Genomic DNA, 27,480 nt, shown 5'->3' with positions numbered 1-27,480 from the left:
GGCTGTTGTATGCTTATTAATCTGTGGTTGTAACTGTTGTTTGTAAAGATGTGAGTTGGGGGAAGAGGATTAAAAATAAGGAGAGAAGAGCAATATTTAAACTGAAGTGTAAGATTGACACAAGAACGAAATAGATATGAACTGCTTATGACTAAAATGGGAAGAATCAGAACTGTACTTATCTCAGGAAGTGGTTTCCAGTACGTGTTCAGCTGCTGCTCAGAGTTCCTCATGGGTGTTACCAATTGTCTGGTTTGACTTGCTTCCTATTAGCTGCACTAAAAAAAAAATAAAATCATTGTCTTGATAAATGAAGTGCATTATTTCTGTCAAGTGCCAATGCTTCAGATTAGTTGCTTGATCTACATCTGGATGAGGATGTAATAATATCTGGATGTAATAATTAACAGTAAAGATCAAAATTCTCGGGCATCAGTAACTTGAAAGTGCAGTATCGAGTCGCTTGTCATCCTTGACTGACTCAGTTCATTGTGGACTCCCAAGGTTAGAAGTACAAATGCAAGGGGCCACAAACTAAAACACGTGGGAGCAGGACCAGATGTAGATGTTGGTGGAAGGTGCAGGGGCCATTTGTACAAGCCTGCATCATTACTTTTCAACAGCATCAAAGGAAAAGTTGATCCTTTGCACTGAGCATGGATTTAGATATTCTTGTTGTATGTTGTCCTGTAGGTATACTCCTTAACAGCTGTTATGCATCAAGATCCCTGTTGGTGGCTTTTTGTCTCTCACTTGTGTGTTAATTATTCAGCAGATCAAAATCAGTCAGACTTTTCTGTAGACCGTAAAACTTGTCCAACCAATCTTGTCCTTTAAGTGGAAGACTGCTGTCTTTAATAATGCCATAAATTAAAGTATTAAGCAGTTTTGTCATGGACTATTATGCAGTTGCATCACAATCCAGACTGTCTTAATTATTCTTTACCCCATATTGCTTCAGGGTGTGACCTCACAAGCTAAAGAAGGTCATGCTTGGCTAGGATGAGAGAAGTCAGCGCTACCGGAAATATTAGTGATTCAGTAGGTGAGGCGACACCCCTGAGTTAATGTTTTTCCCTGTGCCCCAGACTGATAAAAGATGCTGCAGCTTGTATGATAAGATGTAAAACCAAGATCCTTTGTTAAAGTTTCAATGCTATTCCTGGTAAAAGTGCAGATGTTAATTCAGAGCTCATGCCCAAGTTCAGATTTTAATGGCTATGTTCTCTATACATTTCTAATTTCTGCTTTAGTATAGTCACATTATCCTCTTGCAACTGTTCTTAGAGTTGTTGGGAAACTTTGCGTTCCAGAGGTGGTGACATGTTTACAACTGGCAACAGATCAATTTGCAGAAACAGTGGTCCACTTTGAGATCTTTTGAAATCAAGGGAATTATATTCCTGTAACAAGTCAGGTCAAAACTGAAAAGCTGCCAGATTTTATTTTTCTTTCCTTTAATGTGTGCAGAATAGCTTTTTGGCTTGAATATACATATTTGCAACGTGGTCAAATGTACTCATGCTTACATATTTTTATTTTCCATAGGATTCAAGTGCCCTGTATGTTCAAAATTTGTATCTTCCGATGAAATGGATTTACATCTTGTGATGTGTTTGACAAAACCAAGGATAACCTACAATGGTAAGAAAGAAGTAAGCTGATAATTATTTATTCATTTTAAACTTTAGTGTGATAATAAATCTTTATTTAATAAGATAGTCTGGTAACTAATTCAGTGGACTCAGAAAAGGTGTATGTTTTTTGCTTGTTTATTTTTTCAAAATAATTCCTAAGAACTTGGGTTTTTTTTATACTGCCTGCCAATAATTTACACTGTTGACTTGTTCTACAAATATGAAATTATTCTTTTTCGAGTGTGTGTATTCCATTTTTTTGACCACAAGATAAAATATTGGTCAGTGTCCGTTTAGTGCCCGCTTGACATACGTGTAGTTTAAATGTCCTCTCATCTAATGTCATCAAGTAGTCAGGTAGGTCAATCAAGTCTTCTTCTGGGGACATTATTAAGGACTGTTACTTGATGCATAGTGCATTTGCACCTTATCCAAGAAAATTACCCTTTCTTGAAGGAGCTCAAGAACTTTCTCCTTCAGCTGACTGCATATGTGATACTTCATAAGGACTGGTAGATAGGCAAACAGGACTTTTGCCACTGTTGGGATCAAACCTTTCTATCGCCATGGTTTAGACTGACACTCAGTTCTATGGCAAGCACACAAAAAGGTTTCAGAGAACTAGGAATTAGAAAATGTTACTGAAATCTTAGTGCCTACTTTGGCAGAGCTGGCCTACCATGAGGAAATCTTACAGTGCGTCCTGAATGAGCTTATTGCTCAGATGTGGAATATGTGAGAACAGAATGCGATTAGAAAGAAATTGTAGAGGAGAGGAAGTCGGATTCTTTTTGGAGGTGCAGAGCAAAAAGTTGAGAGTCAGTGGTCACAAGTTGCATCAGGAAAAATATGATTCAATGTAAGGTAGAAATGCCGCATAATGAGGGTGGTCAAACACAGTAGCAGGCACCTGAAGAGGTTGTGCAACCTCCATCTTTGGAGAAGATCAGAAATTGACTGAACAAGGCCCTGAGCAACTTAGTCTAACTTGGCCCTGCTTTGAGTGAGGGGCTGGATCAGAAGACCTCCAGAGGTCCCTTCCAACATAAGTTAGTTATTGTATAAATAACCTGCAGTGTTATGGGCTCTTTGACCCTCCTGGCACCCTTGCTGTTATGGTATCCTACACTGGATTTTTTTTTTTTTTTTAATTGGAACAAATCTTGAAAGGTGGTTGGGCCTACCTTATTCTTTGTCTGGAGAGCAATAATGTTTGGCCTTAATTGCAAAAATAATTTGAAATCATATACTTAGAGCTGTGAAATCCATTTCAAAGCACAGCACTCAGGAAAAGTAATTTTTTTTTTCCTCCTGATGTTGCCGCACATATATTTGAGAAGGTTGACTTCATCTAACAGAGGGGGCTTTGTTTCTCTTTGGTTTGTCTTCTGTAAATTAGGACTAAACATTTTCCAAGATAAGTTGTTAGAAATCTGTGTACTGAAGGATGTTGAACATCAGGGAGAAGCAGGCTAGTCACCCCAGTCAGGGAGGGATCAGTTAGGGTAGAGCCAGAGGAGGCAAGCTGGCAGAGAGCAAACTCTGGTGGTAATACCACTGATGGGGTGTCCACAAGTTATGAGTTGACTGACTGAAATCCTTTGGTCCTGCTGCTCCCTACATGTACGTATAAGCGCACTCAGCTGAGTAACCTTTTTCAAAGAAACAGCAATTACATAACGTAACCTCTCAGTATTGTTTATGATGTTCATTTGTATCACAACGGTGCCATATTCAACCTCTTTGGGTTTTTTCCTGCACTATTTCTCTCAGCGGGCGCACTGCTGGTTGGAGCTTCTTTGAGCCATCTTGTTACCTTTGTGCAGTCCATTGAGTCCGCAAACTTCCCTACAAATGAGCAGAAGTAAAACCTGTGAGTGGCACCTGAAGCCCCTCTCTGGATAATCTCCAACATGACAGCCCCTCTCTGGATAATCTCCAACATGACAAAAGCAGTTGTGGACAATGCAATATGAGTTATTACCAACAACACGTAATTTCTCAATTTAGGAGTGTCTCTGCTGTATAGAAAACCTCAGAAACTTATTCTAGGAAATGGTTATATAAGCTTGAAAGGAGAAAACTACTAAATTACGTAGACTGGTTTGAGAGAGACACTTACTTAGAAGTGTGATCTCATTCTCAGAAACACTTAATAGAAGTATGCATTGATCCTTGTAACTCCAGTTGCTTAGCTCCTGGAGTCGTGGACTAAACCTTAAATTGTAGCCTATAGCTGGTTATTTGAATTACTCCAGCACAAAGAAAGTGAGGATATGGCCTCAGAGTTGTGCAGCGCTCAGTTGTTACTTTGTGGTATCATCATGATCCCTTTAATGAGGCTAATGAAAGAGAATTAACCAGCAGATTGGTAACTTAATGCTGCCGTGATTACAGGCCCAGAATTGCATATGAATGTCTATATGCATGCTTTTTTTCTTGTATATTTTGCTGTTTGCCATGATGAGGAGATCAGTGATGGATCTGCCTTTTTGTCATAAACCATAAGAAGGGCATCTCAGGTTTTGCTTGAGAGAAGAAAAGATGCTGCTATCAACTTTCGATACGTTCTTCCAAAATGGAAGGCATCTCTTTACGCTTTACTTTCTCGTTGTTATCCTGGCCTTATGCCATACATACTCAAATAGAGCCAAGTAGGCATCATTTGCTTGTGTTGGTCACTGGTGGTTTCCCAGTACTATTACCACTAGCAGAAAAAAGATCCTTTTTTTTCCTTTTTTTTTCCTCACCACCTTTTCTCTCTGAATTTTGTGTTGCAAGTTAGTTGAAGGGAGCCTTAGACTTTGCAGATGGTGAGATGTTTAAAATTGAGCAGCTGGATTGAACTGTGCTTATGTCTAGTTCTGTTCTAGATGCGTTACCGCATGATACTGTAAATGTATTAGTTGTTCTTTCTAAGAAACAACAGGGAGAAAATTGTATGTATTTTGTCATTCTGAGAAGACAAACCTTCTTTCTTTTTACATGTGAGTCTGAGGCATGCAGTCTTCCCCAGAAAAATGTTATAAGACTGTTTAGATGCGATTTGAAGTTTAAAAAAATTAATGAGTCCTCCCAGCCAATCTCTAATTGCTTTCTGAGCTACCTTTGTGCATTGCATTTGGCAGTAGGAAGGGTCAGTGAACTGCAAACTCTGGCAGCTGTCCGATTTACATGTGTTTTCTGAAAGAGGGTGGTCACAAATTTGTCCCAGTTCTATGCTGGAAGTTGTGCTGATTTTCATATAAAGAAATCAGTATATTTTATTAGCCTTATTCTTTCAAAATCATGTGACTTGCCTGCAACAGAGATCTCATTGCTTACTCAATCTGGCGTGTAAAAAGAGCTCTTTCTTTTTTCTGTGGAACTTTGTTCCAAGTATTTCTTAAACTACTTGTGGTGCTCACACATGAACCAATATCTAGGCATTTTGATACAAAAGCTGGTTAAATGAATGGAATTGTGCAAAAACATTGTGGTGTTTGGTGTTACTGTCTTAAATAGCCTTGCTTCTTTTAGCAATTAAAAACTCTTCATACTGTTACTTGCCGAGTCACTGAGAAGCCAGAGTAGGTCCCATGCACTGGTTAGCCACAGGTTGCTAAAAGCCGGTTTTATGAAGAAAGTGGGTTACTTGCTAGTTGACAGATTTTTTTGAAAACCATTGCTAAAATATTATATAGCCATACCTATTCCTTTGAGCTTCTCCAAAGTGTTAAATGAGGCTCCTTGCAGCATCGCATTAAAGTTTCCAGGGAGACCACTTCGGGACTACTCTGTCCAAGATACTGGTTACAAGGTGGCCCTGTGTTTTGGTCAGGCAGGGGCATTTACTTGAAGAGCACTTGGTGCTTTCGAAGCAACTTGCTTTTAAGTCCTTGCTGATGATTAGACCTATCTGGTGACGTTTAGGTTTTGAATAGAATTATTGTTCATTTTGTGTTGTTACAGTATTGATGCTTTTTTTCACTGGAAGGTGTTTTATAAAAATTGAGGAGACGTGGGGGAGACTTGTGTCTTTAGGGGCACTAGTTTTAGATGCTTTGCAACAACTGCAACCAATTCCTCTTGAAGAAAGGTTGTAGTTGGTTCTGAAGTAATTCTGTTTTTCATTTTAAAATTCCTTTGTTTGTTTCTCAGAACACTTTGTAAGACTTTGTTATTATTATTAAAGGGCCCCTCTGGGAGCAGGGACTAGCAGCCTGGCAACTGGCCAGATGGGGAAGACAGTGACCCCAGAGAGCTGGGGAGAGCCAGTCAGCTCACTAGACTGGTTGGCTGGCTCGGTGAGCCGTCCTGTCCTCTTTCAAAAGTTTTGATTGAGTTAGCACATTCCTGTGGAATATTTTGGGTTTCATCAAGTCAGCACTTTGTGCTGGAACGCAGTTCTACTGGAAACTTTCTAAGCGGGTCTCCTTAAAGCCGCTTGCTCAGGGGCAGTGCTGCTTTGACATCAGTGCTGCTTTCACTCAGACTGCTCTGCATTTAATTCAGATACGGTGGTAGGCCTGATTATTGGCCAACATATTTACTGAGGTTCATTTTAAGGGGAAAATCTTTTGCTAGTGTAATTTCAGAGAGGGAGAGTGTTGAGATATCCAGTGCATGAGCTGCTGGAGGTTTTTTTCCTTACTCAAGGTACCTACTTTGCAATTACACTTTTTGAATTACAGTAAGGGAATTTTTTAGCCCTATCACACCAAAAAAGAGCAGGGGATCAAACATCACAGAGAGCAGGGATTACATATATGATTTTATATTTAAAGTTTATCCAGCTCTGTTTTGAATGGAGGATTAGTATGTGGAGAGACTGTAACAGACAGAATATTGAAAATTAAGGTAGGTGTACTGGAAGGAAAACATGACTGAAACTCGATGTGCTGTTCCTGTCTGGCAAAGTACTTTGACTTCTGGGGTGTTCAAATCCAATGCCATGCACAGCTAGCCAAATATTCCCGTGCCGTCTAACCGAATTCAAAGTGACTTGGGCCACAATAGTGCAGCTGATTTAGATTAACAAGGATGCAAAGCAGGGTTTTGTCATGAGGATTTGAATACACTGTTTATTCTAAATCAGTCTGAGGCATTGGGTTAAGTTTTGTCTTGTGAGGAAAGAGAAATGCTGGTACTGCCACATGCCGAGGCCTGCATGTGAGTGAGTGTCAGAATCCTGAGCTGGAATCTGTGTAAGCAATAATCCTGCTAGAGGAGTTGTCAACATCTAAATGACAGCCATAACATAGGCATTTTGATCAAAAGTGGAGACTTGAAGATTGGCATGAGTCACCTAAAGGACTAAATAAAAATATTTTGGAAACATTCTTTGTGAATGGGACTGACCTAATTTTTTCTAACACAAGTTCTAACCTTTGTTGATTGGTGGCTGTTTCAACATCTTTGGGGCAAGCTATTTTTGCCAGAATTGTCTCAGTTTATATTGCTCAGTAGAAGGGAAGAAAAATAGCGCACCATAACCTAATGTTTGGACCGCCGAGATATGTGATTCTGGTAGTTCCACTCCCTGCAGTGACTTGATTTCCTTGGCCACTTCTGTGCACAAAAAAAGGGAGAGTATTTTACTCAGCAGGGCTGATGCTGTCAACTGTTTTGACTGATGCACTCAAAACTTCAGTCTGGAATGAAAAGAATTCCTAACTTCAAGTTCATTTCTGTGCCAGGGTTCCTGAGATCATACCCTAAAAGACCTTGCAAAAGGGCATCTTGCCAGTCTGCCTGGAAAAGCTTAAGCCTTCCTCCTTGTCCTCATCCTTTAATAGGACTAGACTTTCAGCAAAGCAGTACAAAATAATACTAAGGCAAATCAGTTCTTTCATTCCACTTTATAAAATTCTCCATAGAATTTCTAAATGCTTCCATTTTTGGAGTTTAACAAGATTCTTGGCTAAAAGTTTCTGGCTTCTTGCTCTGCCCTAGATGGTTCTGTGCTCTGTCCTCGGGGGTGCTGGGGAGGAAGAAGAGCATACTTCATAAGGTAGTGTAATAGGACATGTAAACAGACACATATCCTGTGCTTGCAGTTAAAATAGTGACATTTACTCTTGTTTTGATCTTGTGTACTCGTGAACATCCTCCAGACTATGTAGGAGGTTCATTCAGTTTCCCTGATGCTTTAAAACCGTTTTCTTCAGTAGTTCTTGAAAATAATTAGAACTGTTGAACATCTGTTGAAGTCTGAGATTTTGCTTAACGTGGTGACAGTAGAACATTACTATAGTAAATAAAATTTTAATCTCAGACCTTCATTTGCACAGCTGTTATTCTGTGAATTGGTATATCAGCTCAGACTTTTCATAGCTTGTATTGCAAATCATTGTTACAATTTTAAGGAGGGAAATTGCATTTAAGAACTTGATTAAAATATATTGATTAGTTTCTACTTCCTCCCTTTGGGAATTGTTGGTAACATTTGAATGGGGAGGAACCTTCCACTGGTGTTCACCAGTGTAGGCCATGGATAGCTACTCGCCCAAACCAGACTGATGAGAGGAACAGTGACAAACTCTAGCTCTTCCTCCCTTTTGTTCAGTAAAGCTGTATTTCCTTCCAACCATCCCAAATCTCTCCTTCAACAGTTTTTGGTACCTCACAGAAAAGCATTACTACAAAAACAGCATCTTACAGTTTGGGTTTGTTGTGGGGGAAGGTTGTTCGTTTTAAAGAGTAATGCCGACAAATGTCACTAAATAAAACCACACTGAAGTTCAGTGTTTACCTACCTCCTAAAGGGGGTAGGACCTGCTCCGGTGACCCCATTTCAGCCTCAGTCAGTGGACGAATTGGGTCAATCTGTGATAGCATAGAGCTGCAGCTCTTTCAGAGGCTGCAGTCTCTTACCTTTCCTCCATGCCCACAAACTGTCAACCCTTTGCTACAGAGTCAGAAAAGCAAGCTGTGTATTTCTAATGGTGTGGCTGTGAAGAAAACTCTTGAAATGGGAACATAGTGTAACTGAGAGGGAAGTGCTTCAAATGTCTGGAACAGCAGTTTCCAGAACTGCAGACTACCCCATTTATCTTAGTAAAAGATAATCGCGGAGGTTTGGTGGTGGTGGTTGACGGATCAACATTGCTTATTATTTTACTCTTTATGTAAGAGAAAGGGAGGCATAGATTTGTAAAGAAGCTATGACAGTTCACTTCCATGGTGCAGTTTGGGGATGCTCAGTAGATTATGCTAAATTTTCTTGCTGTAATGAAGTAAAGTTGACATGCTTGCATCCTGCTGAGGACACACTGCAGCGATCGCATCCATTCGTATTTTAAACTTTTCTCTGATTTGTTGTGAATGGGACTGACTCTTTTAATGAACCTTGGGGAGAATGGTATTTGGTGGGTGGTTCTCTCCATACTTTCCCTAGAGGCAGGCCTACATCTGCTAGACCGGACTTCCTGTGACGGAGCCATTACAAGTTGCTCCTGCCCAAAATAGCTGCAATGTCACATCATACTTACTTCAGTTCTTGAGAGTGGGACAACATTTTTTTTTTTTCTCAGTACATTGGAATTGCCTTTATATAAACACGTACATGTGCCACGGGAGTATTTTGTATGCAGCACTGGATAAATACAGTAAAGCTTTTGACAGCATGGATGTTTCTGAAAGAAATAGAGAAAACAGGATCTTTCATGTGCTGAATAGCTCAAGGTGTTTCTTTTTTTTTAGAAGCTACTCCTAACCTCGGATACTGCTGTTGTCTTGCTTTGGCATTGACAGTGCTGGTAAAATCAAATGACAATTCTTGTCCTAGGAAATTACAGATACACCTGGGAACCAGTGCCGCAAAGAACATCTGTGGGTGACGCGAGGAGTGATTCAGATCGGGTTAGAAGAGGACCCAATATATTGTGCTGTATGCTGTTGTGTTTCTCTTGTATAAAGGCAGCACTGCATGCAGGAGAAACCTAAGGGACAGTTTTGTTAGCTCGATAGCAAACGCTCACTGTGCTGTGACTGCACCATGTGATGCAGGCAGACAGGAGCTACCTTCCATGTCTTACACTTAATCAGTCTTTAGCTTTGAGAGGTCATTCAGAGGATGTCATAAATTGTGTCTGCAACTGCTGCAGTCTTGTGACTGCTGGGAATTTAGCTTCAAGGGAAATAATGTTGTATGGTAATTCTGCAGTCTTTAAAGCTGATACTGCTAAAACCTTGAGATTTTACTCATTTGTTAGCAGCCAACTGACTTATTTTTTGTAGTTGCTCTGTGGGAACAAACCCCTGGAAAATACACAGCTTTTCCTAATCTTGGGGAATAAGTTTCATAGGCTGGATTTTGAAATAAAACTACTTGAAATCTTTAGGTTTTTAAAAATAAATGCGAAATGACATCTCACTGAGATTGAGTGATCTGTGTAGGAATTTCATGGTATTTCCTTCCCTAAATTCCTCACTGTTTTGCAGGAACTATAACAGATTATTTGCAGATCAGGATTTTTTTCTAAAGAAAAATAAAAGAATAAGAGGCACTCCCTCTTGCTCAGAAACTACCCCAAGGGAAGATCAATTGAAAGAATTGTCTGAAATGTCATTTGCAATTTATTTTTTTTTCTTCAGATTAAAATCTTGCTTTAAAACCTGCTACCCTTTGATTGTTTAAATAGTCTCATGCTTCTGAGTTGCAGATTCAACCCTTCAATGACAAAAGAAGTCAGCCCAGCTTTTGCAGGGGCTTTCAGTGGTAGAACAAGCCTAATGCTTCTGAAACAAGTTGGGTGAAAACACTATTAATGTGATAGAGTACTCCCACATCTAAATTGGGCATTATTATCACTGCTTACACAGGAGAAAAAATTACCAGCTTTTAGTGTTTTTAACAAAATCCAGTGATTCTAGAACAGGTTGTAAATTGTCTTTTGGCAGGGATTACATTGATTATATACCGACATAGGTACAAAATACTAGACTAGCCTGTTGTATCCTCCAGGGAGGAACCTCCTCGCTCTCCAAAGTTTGCGTCAGTCTCACGCGGCTACAGATTTGTTCAGCTGCAGAAATAACCTGAAGTTCTAACACACAGCTGAAACACGAAAAACTTCATTATTGCTAGATTTAGTTCTGAACTATATTAACAGTCATGAAACCTTGTTAAAGTTTCCTCATAAAAACCTCGGATAACTTCCATTTTAACCACGCACTAATAGCTATCTGTAATTTAAAGCCATAGCAAATGTTATTCATTTTTTTAATTAGATAGTCTTCATGGATAATGTTAGGTATTGGCTAGCCTTCATGTAGCTAAGCAATAACGTCGTATTCATTGATAATTTTTAGCCCATAAATAATGTTTATATGTTTGGAATTAAGAGATGCGGGGAGGAATTGTTTGGTTAATACTTTTATCTTTTTTTCTCCCAAGTTCCAAGGAAGTCTGTTTCAATCTATGGCTTTATTAGCTGAAATGCCTTGTTGTCATAATGGTGTCCAATAGTTTTGATAGCCTGTAGATTTAAAAAAATGAGGAGAAAAATAAAACTTTGGTATGGTTGTGGGAATATACTGTCAGATTATATGCATAAAACTTTAAACAAATACCGGAGAATTGTCTTTGGGGACTTTTTAAAATATATCTCCCATGTTAATATTTTTGTATTATAATTTGTGAATGATCATCATTGCTGAATACTGTTGCAATTACGTGGGTGCTGTTTATTTTACTTAATTGCTGGGATCTAGAAATTAATGCTATTTGCTTTAAAATATAAAGGAAGGTTGTTTTGGGGTATGTGTTTCCTCTTGAAATTAAAGACACATATGCTTTCTATCTTACTGGGATAGTAAAAACCTGTAGGTACCTGTTAGCACCAGAAATATCATGTCTCTGTTCTTGCTGGATTAAATTATAATACTGGATTATGGATTAGTGTAGAGCAGAAAAATTGAGATAACTTCAAATATTGAGTCAGAGTTTTCAAAGCTATCAGAACTTTTTGCATTCAGAGATGTTTTGCATTTCATCTATATTGCAAGGATAATTACATTTAAAATAGGAATAGCTTGTAAAAAGCAGTCTGTCTGCTGTCAACAGAAAAGGCAGACAAGTAAAAATCATGCAGTGATTTATATCCCTATCCTGTGTATGCACACTGACACCAGACATTCAATTTTAACTTGGACAAGACTGATCTCAAGCCTGCTGGGAAAAGCACCCTGTAGGCCTAGCACCTGGCACTGGGGTTAATAAGTCAGACTTTATGCACGCTGAGTTTTGGCACCAGTGTTTTCATTGTGTATTGCTCAGTAATGAATCATATCTTCCCTAAGAATAGCGTCTTAGTCAGGCATACCTGTTTTTCTCCCCTCCTCCTGTTTCGAGTTTAGGCTCATAGTTTCATCTTTCATGCCATCTTCCTTAGTGCTCCCTATGCATTCATTTTGCATCAGATCAAACCAAATTCCTCTGCAAGCTTGCAAAGAAATGAGTCAGTTATTTGGCCAGTGTTAAAAGACTGGAAAAAAGACTTGGCAAAACTCATTGTTCTCAGGGCACCTGTAGGAAGCCTGGAATAGGAACTTGAAAAAGGACAAAGTGAACAAAACGCTGAATCAAATCCTACATCCAACTTCAAAACAAGTCACCATTAAAGTAACCCATGTTGCCCAGAATAATAAGCTAGCTAACTGCATCTGAGCTTCCTTTGTTCATTCCCTCTCTGCCTCTGCTCTTCAGGGACACTATTCCCCTACCTTTTCCTTCCATGAAGGTTTCTAATGTGCCCGCTTCACTTCTGTTGCGTTAGATGAGAGTTCTCATAGATTTCGTTAGGCCAGCTGGTCCCCATCACACTCTCAATTTCTTGCAGACCATTATTAGAATGAAACTTCTTAACTGAAAATCATTACAAAGCAATTTCTCTGACTTGTGGCCATAGTTTCAGTGACAGTAGTGCCTTGCCATTTGGAAAAACTGTCTTCTGTAATAATTTTGCTCTCCTTTCATGTTGGGGATAAAATAAACTTAGTCATTTTAAAAAACTGCCAAAGCAACTGGGGATCCTTTTATACAGTCACATCAACATCGTGCATTTGCAAGATCTTTTCAAATTTAGATCTTTCCTTCAGCTTAGTCAGAGACAACCATCTTCTGTCATACCTACTCTGCCACATCCACACTCTGCTTTACTTTCCCAGTCTTTGTGAACACTGTTAGCAATAGTATCTAGTCTTGATTTGGAAAAGTTGTTCATTTTAACAGACTTACAGCATCATAGCTAACTCTTCCTTCTGACTGAAAAGCTATTTGAAGAGAACTGTCTCTGCATAGTATATGAAAGGAATTCTTCACCCTCCTCCTAACCACAGTGGTATCTTTTCCTCGTTAAATCATTAAATTAGATTCCTGAGTGATTTACTACCAGAAGAAGCTTCTGTAGATAAATACTCTTCAGGTTTTATGCCTAGTAGGTTGTGGTGGGTTTTTGTTTGGTTTGGGTTGGGTTTTATTGTTTTGGTTTTTTACCTTTGGTAAAGAAGGCAAGCTGCACCTCGGGCCTCTCTCATTTTTCTTGAATGTGCCCCCCTTGGTGACAAAACTTAAATTTCTGCTCCTTGCTCTGGGGGATACCATGTGGTTCAGCCGCCTTTGGACTGGATCTGTGGATTGCGATCCGAAGTTCTCAACAGGCCTAAATTGATTTTGCATCTATCATAGCAGTTTTTTAGTGCTGGTACAGATTGGCAGGTATATAGAAGTAGCCCTTAAATATTTTGCTTTGTTTTACTCCACTCCTCAAAGATGAGAAGCATTGTTTAGCAAAGAATAAAAATGATAAAAGATCTGCATGCATGGATCCTGCACTGATATTCTTCTTTCTTGCCTGCTTCTGTAATTTTCCTTCATCCAAGCTATCTCCACCTCCCTGTAAGAAACAATCCTCTCTAACTGCAGCAGACTCTTTGTCAGCAATACATGCTGGTTGCCCCTGGCCGATTTACTCAACCACTCCTCCTTTTGTAACATATTTGTGGTGTAAGATCCTCTTTGATGGTAAAGTCAGCCTTGAGAAGTGTAAATTATTCTTACCCCATGAAGCTGAGGAGGAGGTATTCCCCAAGTGATAGTTCCTTACACTGTTTCCCGAGGAGACTTTTTTTGCTGCTGTTTTGTTTCTTGTGGGTTTGCCCCTTTACATGCTACTTTTGATTTAACTCCTGACATTCAAGATTAATGCCCGATAACCCGAGAGGTCATGTAATATCGGTTAAAACCCAAGAAAACAGCCTAAAGGCATCTTCCTTGTTCCATGTGCTGCAATAAGCAGCTTTTGCTTCAGACGGTATGTGCAGGGGTACACTACTCGTGATGGAGTTGCACGGTGGGGCACTAATTCGGTACTGCTGCATTCAAGGCTTTTTCACCCAGTCGCCTCCTGATGAGACAATATTTCGAAGTATTTTCATCTCCCAGGAATAATGTTTCTGAAGGGAGGGGGGAAGCCTTAGGACAAACACAGCAACCCAAGGAAGATTGTTCAAGAACAAGTTACCCCTTGGGTCATTCAAAACACAAATATGTATCAGTTGGAATGAGGACTTAGTACAGGATGAGTAAGGCTGGCACAAAGTCTCTTTACGTCATGTTCTGGAGGATAAGACTGTTTGTGGTTCATTTGTGAACAGGTGCAGCTCTTTTGCCAGTATCTAGACTCAAATTTGACAGTTTAAGGACATGGTACTTACAAATGTGGTGAACGGAACTTATCTTTAGAAGTCAGTACAACAGGAGAAAATTGTTCAGCTATCTTGAGATGATTTAACATTCAAGGGCAACTCAAACTGCAAGTAGACTGATTAAACAGAAGTTGGAAAGACTGTAGCTTAAGCAGAAGTTTCAGAGTCAATCAGTAATTGTCTCTGTACGGAGAGCAAATCTTGAATCACTGTGGAAATGCGCAGTCACTCTGGCAGTAAGTCTCAAGACAGGAGCACAAGACGTTTCATGTCCAATTGGGGTGATAAAATTTATCTTGTATGACTACCTATTCCACCCCAACACTTTCTACCAGCAGCATAAAGTTAATACACTGATCACGATAGCATAGGAGCGGATGTGGATGTTGTTGCTTGGAAATGAGGAGCTTTATTTCCCAGAGTACTTGGCCTTTTTTCAAAGCCTAGCTCTTCACTGGTAGTCCTGGGATCCAAATTTAACTTTGTCTATGAGCAAGATGTCTTAATTGGACATTGTATGAAAGCTGTGTTATTTAAACTTGGGATTTAAATTTTTTTTGCGGAACTGTAGCTTGTATTGACAACACGTATCTTAAAGTTGCAGACAGATTTCCATAGTGGCCACTGAAGAAAACCTCTTTACAAAAGAACTGTTTCCCTCCATGCACAAATCCCTCTCCCCTCTATATTATTTAGTTTACCTAATTAGAATTGTATCCAGGGACTATACAGGCTTTTATACTCATCCTGCTCCCTAAAATGTATTTCTATCTCTACTATTTCAGTTTTTATCTTTATTCAACAAAAAGTGACTGTTTTTTCTCTACCATACACCCGATCATTATCTGTCGGAACAGGAAACATCTAGCTATTTCTCAGAATTAGCTTCTGAAAGCTGAGAATGTCCCACAAAAATCTAAATCCAGTTCTTCAAATGTTGGGTTAGCTGAGAAACAATGAAACTTCTGCAACTACCTCCCTCTAGCTCAGCATGGTGTTGTGATACAAGTATTGCAACTTAGGCCTTATTCTGCAAATATTTTTCTTGTGTGACTTTCATTTTACGTTTGTGTTTTAAGAGAGGGGAGCACCAAAGACTGTAGGCAATGTTTGTGCAGGAAGTCTTTCATGATGGGTATCTATTTGTATATAGATATCTCCGTTTTGGACCAACACTGAGCAAGGTGAGAGGGAAAGGGAAAACAAGGATAACTCCTGGACTTTGAACAGGAAATTGTAACAGGCTGCCGCATTGCAAGGGATGAAGAGTGAGATGCAAAACAAAATCACCAAAATGCATCAAATGCTTTGTAAGTGTTTGAGGAAGTGACACCTTTGTAGCTGGTTGGTTTGTTTTAGAGAGGTTATGTTTTTGTGTATTGTGGTGAGGAAGGTGTTTTTAGGTTGGTTAAGTTCTAGGTATTAGTGCACAAGTCGTGCAATGGTGTTTGGGGTTATTGTGCCTGTTGGAAGTGCATGAAAAGTTGCAACATGTGCATGCTTGATTAGTGTATGGGTATTAGTTTTTTCAGCAGTATAGAAGGGAATTTGTATTGAAGTTATTTGGCAGAGCTGAATTCTGAATTTCTACCTGCTCAACTTGATGGTATTATGAATCCTGAAAACCACTTAGCTGTGGTTCAAGTAAAAACACCGGATGTTAAAAATCTTCCCTTTTGCATCTGATCTGCAGGAGGTTGCTTGTATTAGAGCAATAAGAAATGTTTCTGGTCAGGAACCCACTGTTTCTTCAGAAGTTATGTTCCTCACTGAGGCTGTCCATATTGTTTGTATCAAACAGTGGCTAATAATGTTAATCTCTTCTCCTTTTTCCAATGCCTGCATTGCAACAGTACATGAAATGAGATGATGGGGGGGTAGGAGGAGTTGTAGAAAAAGTAGGTCTAGAGAGAATGGTGTTTTGGGGATAATGGGTGTGAAGAGGAGGAATGCATGTAGGAAATAGCTGGAAAGGAATGGGGAGGGAGGAAAACAGATGCAGCAGAAGCTTGTAAATCGAGCAGAAGCTTTAGTAAATCAAGTCAGTAACATTTAGTAAGAGTATATTAATCACATACACACATACTTGCTGGCTACTGAATAGTTAGTTACCTGTGGAACGTGCAGGTCCTTCTGGTCTACTTGTTTTTGTAACAGTGTAAGGAAAAACTTTGGATCATCCTAGAAGGTGATATCAGTAAAAGTGTAGAATAAATTCTGCAATATGGATTAATTCATGCTATACATGTGAAGAAATATGTTGGCTTCTAGATGTCTGGAGCTTGATGTACTCTGTTTAAAAACAAGCAAGACAGTCTCTAGTACTTAACTGAGAGAGGTTTTTAGTAATCAGCATCAAAACTTAATGAATGTGTAACAGATGTATGGTAATATGTACTATTTAATGAAGTTTCATCAATATTTTTTAACCTCTTATGTCTCTTGTTTTGCCAATTTTAGTGCTGATAAGATACTGTTCAGAAGGTATGTTCTGATTAAGTTTCAGTCATATTCCTGGAAGGGTGCACTTTTTTGGTGTCCTTCACTGTTAAGCTAGCTGTTGTAGCAGCTTCCACAGACATTTAAGCTTTTAAGTTTTAGAAAAAAATACAGATATTTTGAAAACTTGTCATATTGGATTAGACCAAAGGTCTTTCTAACTTGGTGTTCTGTTTCCAGTGAACACCTAGAGAGAAATAAAATACTGCAGCTATAAAGTAATATTTCCCCAAATACTATCACCGTCTCCATGATTTGTGACTTGGGGTTTCCTGAGCCTAGGGCTATATCTATCTGTGTTTTAAAAAGAAAAACAAAAAGCAGTAGCACAGATTTTAATTACTTAATCCATAAGGTATGTATTGCATGTGCTTTAGCAGTCCTCAGTTTAAAGAAGGCACTGCCTATAATTTTAAGCATGGCTGAGTTGGTGGCTTTGATAGTTGTTGGATATATTTTTCAAAAGTTTTAGAAAAAGTTTTTAATTGGTAAAGTATGTGCAAAATTGCCAGGATGATTGTATTTTAATTCAGTACTACCTATTTTGCTATAAATGCAGGAGTGGAGCAGAATTTCTTTTTCAGTAAAGATAAAAGCAGAATTTTAGAAGGAAAAATTACTGACAACCCAAAGTTAAAACACTAGTATTAATAACCAGGGATAGAGGCGAGGAGGAAGAAGTACTTGAGCAGACACAGGAGGGAAATACTATGCTCTTTTGCCGGATTTCATCTTTGACACCAGTCTTTGGCTAGCGAGTACTTGTTCAAATAGCTGGGAAGGTGGAGGAGTGTTTACCTCCTATTTGGTGCAAGGCAGATGGATGTGGGGGTGTGGTGAGTGTTTGTGTATGTACCCATGTGTGGGCGAAATGGAAAAATGTGGCCTCTGCTTATTTCCTCTTCCCACTTCCATTTAGGTAATACGCTCATATAAATGTTTTAATCATAACACTGATGAAATCTCAAACTGTTCTTTTTTTGTAAAGAGAAAAGAGAAGAATCTGTTGAATCGCTCCGCTGCAGGAAAATACAAAAACAAAAAAATTGTTCAGACCGCAGTGGTTCTGTGTGAAATGATTTACACATTTTTCCGTAACTGATACGTTTAAAAGTCAGTGTTAAATGGCCCTTAAACTGACTTCCATCTGGTATAAGCCAGTGTTGGTACAGGGGAGTGCTGTATGAAACAAGTACAGAACAAATTCTGACTGGTTCCAGGTCTAACAGGTTTTTTCAGTCTTTTTTCTGTATCTGGGATTGAAGAGCTGAATCACCTAAAACGGTCAAGAGGGAGTCCAACCCAAAGTGTCATAGGTCCTTGAAGGATTTGATTTTGCTGTTGTCACTCTACATGTGTAACCGATTATGAGCATAATGACATGGGTTTGGAGTCTGCGTGCAATGCCAAGTTGCATGTGGGCATTTATAGCAGTTGGGTATTTTGTACTGATTCCTTTGGTATTTATGCTTTTCTCTTGCACGGGAGCCTGGTAGGATTTGTAAGGCACAAGAAGTAGGGAATGCTGACTCCTCGTTATTCCAGAGAAAGAAGAGCAATGAAACCTATTAACAAAATCTCTTCTGCAGGGGTGGAGAACTCCACTGCGTTTCTGAGGCCCCATCCATGCCAGCCGTCATCAGTGTTCACACCGGCTCTCTCTGGCATGACTAGGCAAAGGCCAGTGCCCAGCAGCCCATCCCAGTGGGAAGGCCTGGGGTGAAGCCAGGGAGGGCGGCAAGCTGTTTGCCTGGGACTTGTGCAGTAGGGCCTTACTGGCAAGAGGAGGCTAATGGCATTTGAGGAGAGTACCGGAGTACTGGAGGGAAGAAAAGGAGTCTTAGTCACTTACACCAGGGCTGGTGGGAGATACAAATGTTTAAACTGGCACCTTGCCCTAATGTTAGCCAAAAGGTGCAGAACCTTGTTAAACCGCTCAGCAGGAGTTCAGACCCAAGCGTTGTACAGTCTGGGGAGCGCGTGATAAGCCAGATGCGTACAACAGAGAATTATGTGAAAGCTGTTCACAAGAATGTTTTCTTTTATAAATTGTATTTTTATTGGACAGCTTTTTAAATTTTGTCATCAAAACTTAACTAAATGCTTCCCTCTTGAGAGTGCTGAGGGAGGGAGATTGGGGTTTAATTCACCGGAGGTATCTTAGTGTAATTTTGTTCTGGGTACCAGCTGCTGATCTGATAAAGTGTCTCCATGGAAAAAATTACTTTTCTTAAGTATGCTCTGTGTATGATACATGCCTGAATTATAATGGCGCTTCTTCCTGCAACTTGACTGTGGGAAGAGTAGATCTGCTCATAGGACTTTTGGCAAAGCACTTGTGTAAAGAGGCAGTCTAGAAGGGTAGTGTCTGAGAGCCTCAGGCAAAGATTAATATCTCTGTAGCAGGACCATGCTGTCTGGAGAGTCTTTGCCTCCTAGTGTCAGATTAACTAAAGTCTCTTTTTATAAAAAAAAAACAAAACACACAACAAACACCTCAAGGAAGTATTTATCCTTAGCACCCTCTTCTGGGCAAGTTCTTAGTGTCAGGATTTTGTAACAACAGATAAGAGCTCTTAAGATCTTTCGTATTGTTTAAAATTGCTTTCTTTCTTAGGTACCTCTAATGTTCTTGGAAGCTTACAGCTTCTGACAGAACAACAGAAGCGATTCTTTAATATGATACCTACCAATAGTATTACCATGTGTAAAATAAATTTTTTATTTTCTTCATTGTGGTAGGTGTATATTGTTTATTAACTTGTTTCGAATATTTTTCTTTATCACAGTTCACCTCATGTTAGATATTCTTCACGTATCCTCATGAAGATGCTACACACGTGGCATTATATAGTATTTTTAGCATAACCAATGAATATAGCAGAGACTGAAATAAGCACTGTTTTAGAAACCCAAGCACCTGCAAGACAGCTTGCTGTCATTCTAAGGGAAACAAGGTAGACCTAATTTCATTTCACTTTTTTCTGCAATGATAGCTTTTTAGTTGTCTGCTTGACATTTTCTGTGTGTTTGGAATACCAGAGTGATGAGTATTGGAGCCACTGGAGAGAACAGTGTAGACTTGGTGGTTTCTCAGTTGTACCTGGGAACCGTACGTCTTTTGCTTAAGAAGGGGAAGCTTTTCCCATGAAACTGTGGAAATTTGAACACGTGGACTTTACTTTGCCAAGTGTGCATCTTTCTGATCTGCCAGAGATTGCCAGCTTGGTTGCTACGTGGTTCCTTGTTGGAAATGCTCTGTGCACTGTATGAGGTCGCATCTAACTGGGACTTCTAACCTGCTTCTGGCAAATAGGGCCTTACGTGATCTCCTGTTTTGCTTTGTGCTAAGACTGAATTCTGCATCCCACGTTCTGGCTACGAGAAGTGTCCAAGAGAGAAAGTTTTTATTAAAAATAATATATTTTCCCAGAAAATTCTGTGTGAAAGCCAACTCTCGTGCATTCCTAGTAACTTACTTTCTTCTCCTTTGTTATGGGACTTGGTAATGCTGCAAGAAATTCAGTATCTCCAGGAATTTAGGGTCATTGGAGCTATACAGCACTGATCTTTCCCTGATGGAAAACTCCCACTCCTATTGCTAACAGTTGCATACTTCACACTGAGGAAAAGGTGGATGGGATGTGGTAGAACAGGCTGACATGGTGAGAAGACAAGGTTGAAGGTGTGAAATATGAGTACCGGAAAGGCTGGTAGAAGAAAGCCAGATGGGTAGAAGAGAGAAGAGTAGGAGAGTAGAAAAAGCAAATGATAGGCTAAGTGTTTAGAAGTTAAGAAGATCTTTACCTAGTTAATTACCTGCAATGTCCTGTCTGGAGAAATGTTATGTTCAGGCTTGAACTTAACCTTCAAAGTGAAAATTGAATATGGGGAAGAAGGTACAGCTAGGAAAAACCCACCCAGCATGAATCCTCAAAGCCCTGGAGCCATTCCGTACCGTCTGTATGAAGAACCCAACTTCTCCAATGCTTAGCTCTCGGGGTCGGCAGCACAGCGTGTGTCTGCCAGGCTGTGTGGTTCAGAGCACAGGTTTCCGAGGTCAGATCAGAGCAGCCTGTGTGGTGGGGTATTGATCTGCTGAGAGACTATAAACTCCAAAGGGTGCTGGCTGTTGATTACGGCTACCCCTCTTCTCCATCTCAGTGTCTTTCTACAGGGCTTCATTTTAAGCTACGGCTGTGTTTAGGCAGGAAACTGAATCATAACTGTATTTTAATTTGAGCTGTTAAAATGCCTCCCATCAGGAATATTCAGTCAGCTGGTGTAAGCGTGACTGATCCTCACCTTGATATGGCTTTCTGCAGGACAAGAAGTATCTTGTAGCTGGCCTTGATGTTCTGAATAGAGAATATTTTGCTTGTAGTAGTCTGCTTTTTAACCGTTTAACTTTCTCTTTCTTCAGAGGATGTGCTGAGTAAAGATGCTGGGGAGTGTGCAATATGCCTGGAAGAGCTGCAGCAAGGAGATACTATAGCACGGCTGCCTTGCCTCTGCATATATCATAAAGGGCAAGTATTGCTCAGGATGCGTATAAAATTCCAGAAGGTTGCATTTATTGGATAACTCCTCTAAGGGGTGCCTAAAGGAGCACTACAACTTAGTTGCTTTTTACATTTAAAAAACAAACACAACAGCAGCAACCCTAAAGATGTTTTTAAAATGACATCTTTCTGCTTTTCCACCAATGTATTTGAAGTCAGTTTTCCCTACTATAGTTTTCTCATGCTTGCATGAAAAGCCCACAGGAAAAATAAGGCAAAATCACCTGTATGGGGAAGGAGTGCATATCATGGCTAGGGAGCTTAGGTTGTGTGTTCTTAAGTTTTGTCAAATGCTAATAGACTTGGGGAGGAGAGGGGGGAACACTTTTTAAACCTTTTTCATATTTGTTGTCACAAGTGTCTGTAACTCATTGACATTTTACTTCCTGTAATGATATAAGCAAGATGACAGTGTTAGTAGTGAAGTAACCTGTGTATAAAACCTGGGCAGTAACTTGGAAAACTTAAAAACTTTTAATACTTAGGAAATTTAGTTTTTCAACAGTGTTTAACATCCAAATATTACTGTAGTAATATTTTGGTAATACACATATACTCCTTTGTATAATACAAAATCCTACTAGTCATTGAAATTATGAGAAACCAATTTATATTCATATCTTACTACTAAGTGTTACGGAGATATATTCATGTTGATTGTCTTAATTTTTGTCTTGCATCCAACAGCTGCATAGATGAATGGTTTGAAGTAAATAGATCTTGCCCTGAGCATCCATCAGATTAAGACAAGATTCATGTTTTTAGGTAATATTTATTTTTAGATGCATACATTTCAACAATAAGTATCTTGATTATCTGAAATAATACTTTATGCTATTTTTTTTTTAATTTGTGAATTTGCTACTGTGTCTCAGAACTGCAATATTAATCAGTAACTACTGACGTAAATTGCAATATGTAAAAGGTTTCTGCATCCTTATATGGCATGGTCTGAAATTATGTATTCCAGTTTTAGTACTGGAAAGTGGCAAGTCAGTGCCAATAAATCTTTAATATTAACTTCTAAAAAGTATTTTTTCCATGGAAATGAAACAAAATTAAAACAATACAATTGTGTGATTTTAGATTGTTCCATGAGTACTGGCATTTATTTCTGACGGAAAGCTTTTGGAATCATATAAAAAAGTTGAAACTAGTTTTTTTCAAAACCACTTTCATGTTAATGCATTCCAGAATGTTTAAAATATATAAATAAAAAAATGTTAACATGTTTCTATCCATCCCATCTCACAGAGGTTCACATTTTTCCAGTTTATGTTTTGTGTTACTGATTTCAGATCTGCAATTAAGTGTCATGGGTTTAAAGGATAGCTTTATTCTTTTATTTGACTAGTTCAAAAACTTTATCTTGCATTAAACTACTGGCCCCTAAGCATTGCAAAACAAACCAACAATCATAATTCTTAGAGAAATGGAGATAGCTGAAATTCTGGCTGGTAGCTGAGGGTTTGTTTTTGTTGTTCTGATGGAAATTAAAAAAATAATAATCCGAAGACTTCATCATTGGCATTTATTTGTTCATTTGTTTCATCTTGCTTCATGAGTCTGTGTTGCAAGTCACTTTGCAGTGCTATGGTTGTTGCAGGGGCAGCAGAGAAAACCTGAAGGAAGGTATCCTGCTACAGGGATAATTGTTTTAACCTCAGGGTAGTGTTAGCCAAAATTAATAAACAAACACATTTCCTATATTGCCCCCAACAACTGAATTGTGGAAGAAGCCCGCATGCTGTTTATGAACACATTTGTCTCTGTACATGCTCATGGGTGTCTAACCTCATGTTAAATCCAATTTGCTTGGTTATTCACACCAGAGGTGGTGATAATTGGGGCTTATGGAAAAGGGGAAGGACAACATGGTGGTTGTGCTAATGCTGTTTGATTGTGTTATATATTGAAATATCTGAAATGATGGTACTTTTGTCTTCTGCTTTTTCAACAGCTGCTTCCACTGATCAGAAAACATAGATGTGAGGTTCCCTTGCTGAACACAGCGTGCCTGGCTTGAGACTTACAGTTCTTTGTGGCTGAAAAAGGCAAAGATGGACAGTGACATGGAAAAAGCATTGCAGACACCGGTTACTTGCCAGTAGTGCTCAGTATACCAAACACTCATGCAAAGGACACACAGGGATTTTGAAAATGCTGCACATTCTGTAACAATCGACTCCCCACAGACATTACTGACACTATTTTGTATCGAAGGCCAAAGTTCCTAATTTCAGCCTAACTTCTGGTTCTGTGAAGAAGCAGGTTATTGGACATGTTTCCTACTGCCTCAACTGGAAGTGGAGACATTCGACATGTGCTATCTGAGACCCTTGCAGGAGGATGGCCCCAGGTTTGAGTGGGAACATTTTCACCTTCTCATTGGCTGAAGAAGAGTAAATGGCAAACTAAATATAATCTAACAGTGTGACCTTAATTTACTGAATTCACACCCTGTTTTATGTTCTTCACTTTTTTCAAGAACAGAATACATAAACTTCTCTGCATAGGAATACTATATTTCAACATTTTGTAACTAAACCTTTGTCACAATGCAGTCCAAAGAGTAAAACCAAGACAGGTAACTAATTTATATTGATCAAGCTATAGGGATTGTTGAAATCTGCACATTGTATTGCTATTTAAGTAACTAAAACTTCTCTTTTACTGCTTGTGAGTAAAAACAACACAAAAAAATGCAGCAAAGCAAAATCTTACAGCTATGCAACTTTTTTTTAAATAGGAAAAAAAAGAAGAATTACCAATCTTAAGTGCTGCCAGTTAAGGTAATTTGTTTAACGGGTATTTTTTTAAAAAAGTTTCAGGTAATTATTTTATTATACTACTCTCATCTCCAGGCTGCCTCCTGAGGTGTAAATGAATAACTGCAAACGTGGCACAGCAAGAGGGTTTTTTACAGGCATGGGTGAGACAACATTGAGGTGGGATTTGTGTTTAATTTTTAAAACACATGCAAGTTTTTGTTTCCTTGTTTGAATGGGTTTTTTTGATGGCAGGATCTGTAGTACTTTGCATCTAAATCCTTAGTCTCTTCATGTGGAGACCAACATTTGACAGTGTGGTTTGTTTTTTTATAAAAATGCACGTGCATTTGTTTAATTTATTATTATTTTACTGTATTATATTGGTATAACCAGGGCTTCATGAAACGCAGGATGTCTCTGGGAGGGTAAACCAAGTAAAACTGTGGATAAGTATTAGTTCCCATAAAGTATCACAGTTCAAAAAAAAAAAAAAAAAAGACAATAAACGGCAACAGATACCAGGGCTTAGAAGCATACTTTTTATATCAAGAATTAATCGTAGTAGTTTCTGAATTTCACAGTACAGGGAAGAGTTATGAATATTTATTAGTGACAGCATTTTTAATGGGTTTCAATAGTTAAAATAAATTGCACAACACTTTGAGCATTTTTCTTGTACATACATAATTCTGCATTTCTTTTTTTGTTTAAGTACATATTCCTTTCTGTTGCTACTGTGATTCATATCAAAAAGGGCAAAGAACAGGAGCAATTGCTGCTATCTGGAGAACAAGTGCAGTGCATGTAACTAAACTCTCCTATCTTGCTTGCAGAGTAATTCTTGCCGGGATAATATTTTCACAGAATTACAGAATGATAGGGGTTGGAAGGGACCTCTGGAGATCATCTAGTCCAACCCCCACCCCCCCAACCCCCCACCCCCCTGCCAGAGCAGGTTCACCTAGAACAGATTGCACAGGAATGCATCCAGGCGAATTTTGAATATCTCCAGAGGAGGAGACTCCAAAACCTCTCTGGGCAGCTTGTTCCAGTGCTCTAGCACCCTCAAAGTAAAATAGTTCCTCATCATGTTTAGATGGAACTTCCTATGACCAAGTTTGTGCCCGTTACCTCTTGTCCTGTCACTGGGCACCACTGAAAAAAGACTGGCCCCATCCTCCTGGCACCCACCCCTTAAGTATTTATAAGCATTAATAAGATCCCCCCTCAGCCTTCTCTCCTCCAGACTAAAAAGACCCAAGTCCCTCAGCCTTTCCTCATAAGAAAGATGTTCCAGTCCCCTAATCATCTTCGCAGCCCTTTGCTGTACCCTCTCCAGCAGCTCCCTGTCCTTCTTGAACCGGGGAGCCCAGAACTGGACACACTGCTCCAGATGCGGCCTCACCAGAGGGGGAGGATAACCTCCCTCGACCTGCTTGCCACACTCTTCTTGATGCACCCCAGGATGCCATTGGCCTTCTTGGCCACAAGGGCACACTGCTGGCTCATGCTCATCCTGGTGTCCACCAGGAATCCCAGGTCCCTTTCCACAGAGCTGCTCCCCAGCAGGTCAGCCCCCAACCTGTACTGATGCGTGGGGTTATTCCTCCCCAGGTGCAGTACCCTACACTTGCCTTTTTTGAATTTCATAAGGTTCCTCTCTGCCCAACTCTCCAGCCTGTCCAGGTCACGCTGAATGGCAGTGCAGTCTTCTGGTGTGTCCACCACTCCTCCCAGTTTTGCATCATCAGCAAACTTGCTGAGGGCACGCACTATCCCTTCATCCAGGTCATTGATGAATATATTGAACAGGACTGCACCCAGCACTGACCCCTGGGGAACACCACTTGTTACAGACCTCCAACTAGACTCTGTGCCACTAATCACAACCCTCTGAGCTCTTATCAATCAGCCAGTTTTCAATCCACCCCACTGTCCGTTCATCTAACCCACATTTCCTAAGCTTGCCTGTGAGGATGACGTGGGAGACGGTGTCGAAAGCCTTGCTGAAGTCAAGGCAGACAACATCGACTGCCCTCCCCTCATCTATGCATCCAGTCATGCCATCGTAGAAGGCTGTCAGATTGGTCAAACATGACTTCCCCTTGGTGAATCTATGTTGACTACTTCTGATAACCTTCTTTTCCTCCAGGTGCTTTGAGATGACGCCCAGAACGAGCTGTTCCATCATCTTTCCAGGGATGGAGGTGAGGCTGACTGGCCGGTAGTTTCCTGGGTCTTCCTTCTTGCCCTTTTTGAAGACTGGAGTGACATTGGCTTTCCTCCAGTCCTCAGGCACCTTGCCTGTTCTCCAGGACCTTTCAAAGATGATGGAGAGTGGCCCAGCAATGGCTTCTGCCAGTTCCCTCAGCACTCGCCGGTGCATCCCATTAGGACCCATGGACTTGTGCATGTCCAGTTTACTTACCTGGTCTCCAACTTGATCCTCCTCAACCAAGGGAAAGTCTTTCCTCTTCCAGACTTTCTCTGTTACCTCCAAAGTCTGGGACTCCTGAGAGCTGGCCAGAGCAGTAAAGACTGAAGCAAAGGCAGCATTCAGTAACTCTGCCTTCTCTGCATCATCTGTCACCATGGCACCTGTCTCATTTAACAGTGGGCCCACATTTTCTCTAGTTTTCCTTTTGCCGCCGATGTACTTGAAGAAACCCTTCCTGTTGACCTTGACATCCCTTGCCAGGTTTAATTCCAAGGAGGCCTTGGCTTTCCTCGTTTCATCCCTGCATACTCTTACAGCATTCTTGTAATCTTTTCGCTTGACTGTTGCTCTGTAAAATGTTTTTGTTATGCTGCAAATCTAAAGGAGTCCAAACTAGATAATTGCCATAATTGCCGGTGCAGTTTCTACATTTTTGGACTTGCATCACTGGTTTCAGCTGAACACATAACTATGGGGCCCTGTTGTATTCTCTTTTTCAGTGGGAGCAGAACCATTTTGTCACACTTTCAATTCTGTAGTCACATCAAATGTACAGTCGTTCCCTGTACAGATTCCTTTTTAGCCGAGAATATTTGTGTTGCCTTGTATTATCCTGGAGGGGAGGGAGGGGATGAGAAATTATAGCACCTGTAATACTCGAATAGTGATGTTGCCTGCAGGCCCACTTTTCCAGTGTTTTTAAATTCCTGCTATCTTCTGAAAGTAAAGCTTTTGCATTTGCATTGATTTAATGTTTACTGTCGGCTTCATGCCTACAGAAACTCACCTTTAATAATGTAAAGGGGATAGGGAAGTGTTTTGGTGTCCTGTGCTCCGAGGTCATAGTCTTTGGCTTGGGGATTAAGTAGGTAAATATTATAAAC

At 39.8% G+C, this 27,480-nt stretch overlaps 1 protein-coding gene across 1 annotated transcript in view; it reads left to right on the top strand.

The window, feature by feature from the left end:
- ZNRF2 (zinc and ring finger 2) overlaps positions 1–22,133 on the top strand; it is a 52,125-nt gene extending 29,992 nt beyond the window's left edge. Inside the window, exons 2-4 of the mRNA XM_059819036.1 lie at positions 1,549–1,644; positions 21,250–21,355; positions 22,076–22,133. Coding sequence (XP_059675019.1) covers positions 1,549–1,644; positions 21,250–21,355; positions 22,076–22,133 — 260 coding nt within the window. The remainder of the gene's footprint in view (positions 1–1,548; positions 1,645–21,249; positions 21,356–22,075) is intronic.
- Positions 22,134–27,480: the final 5,347 nt, after the last annotated feature.

The sequence above is a fragment of the Gavia stellata genome, chromosome 6 (genome assembly GCF_030936135.1).
Source record: "Gavia stellata isolate bGavSte3 chromosome 6, bGavSte3.hap2, whole genome shotgun sequence".
NCBI lineage: Eukaryota > Metazoa > Chordata > Aves > Gaviiformes > Gaviidae > Gavia > Gavia stellata.
This window is presented reverse-complemented; position numbering and strand designations above follow the sequence as displayed.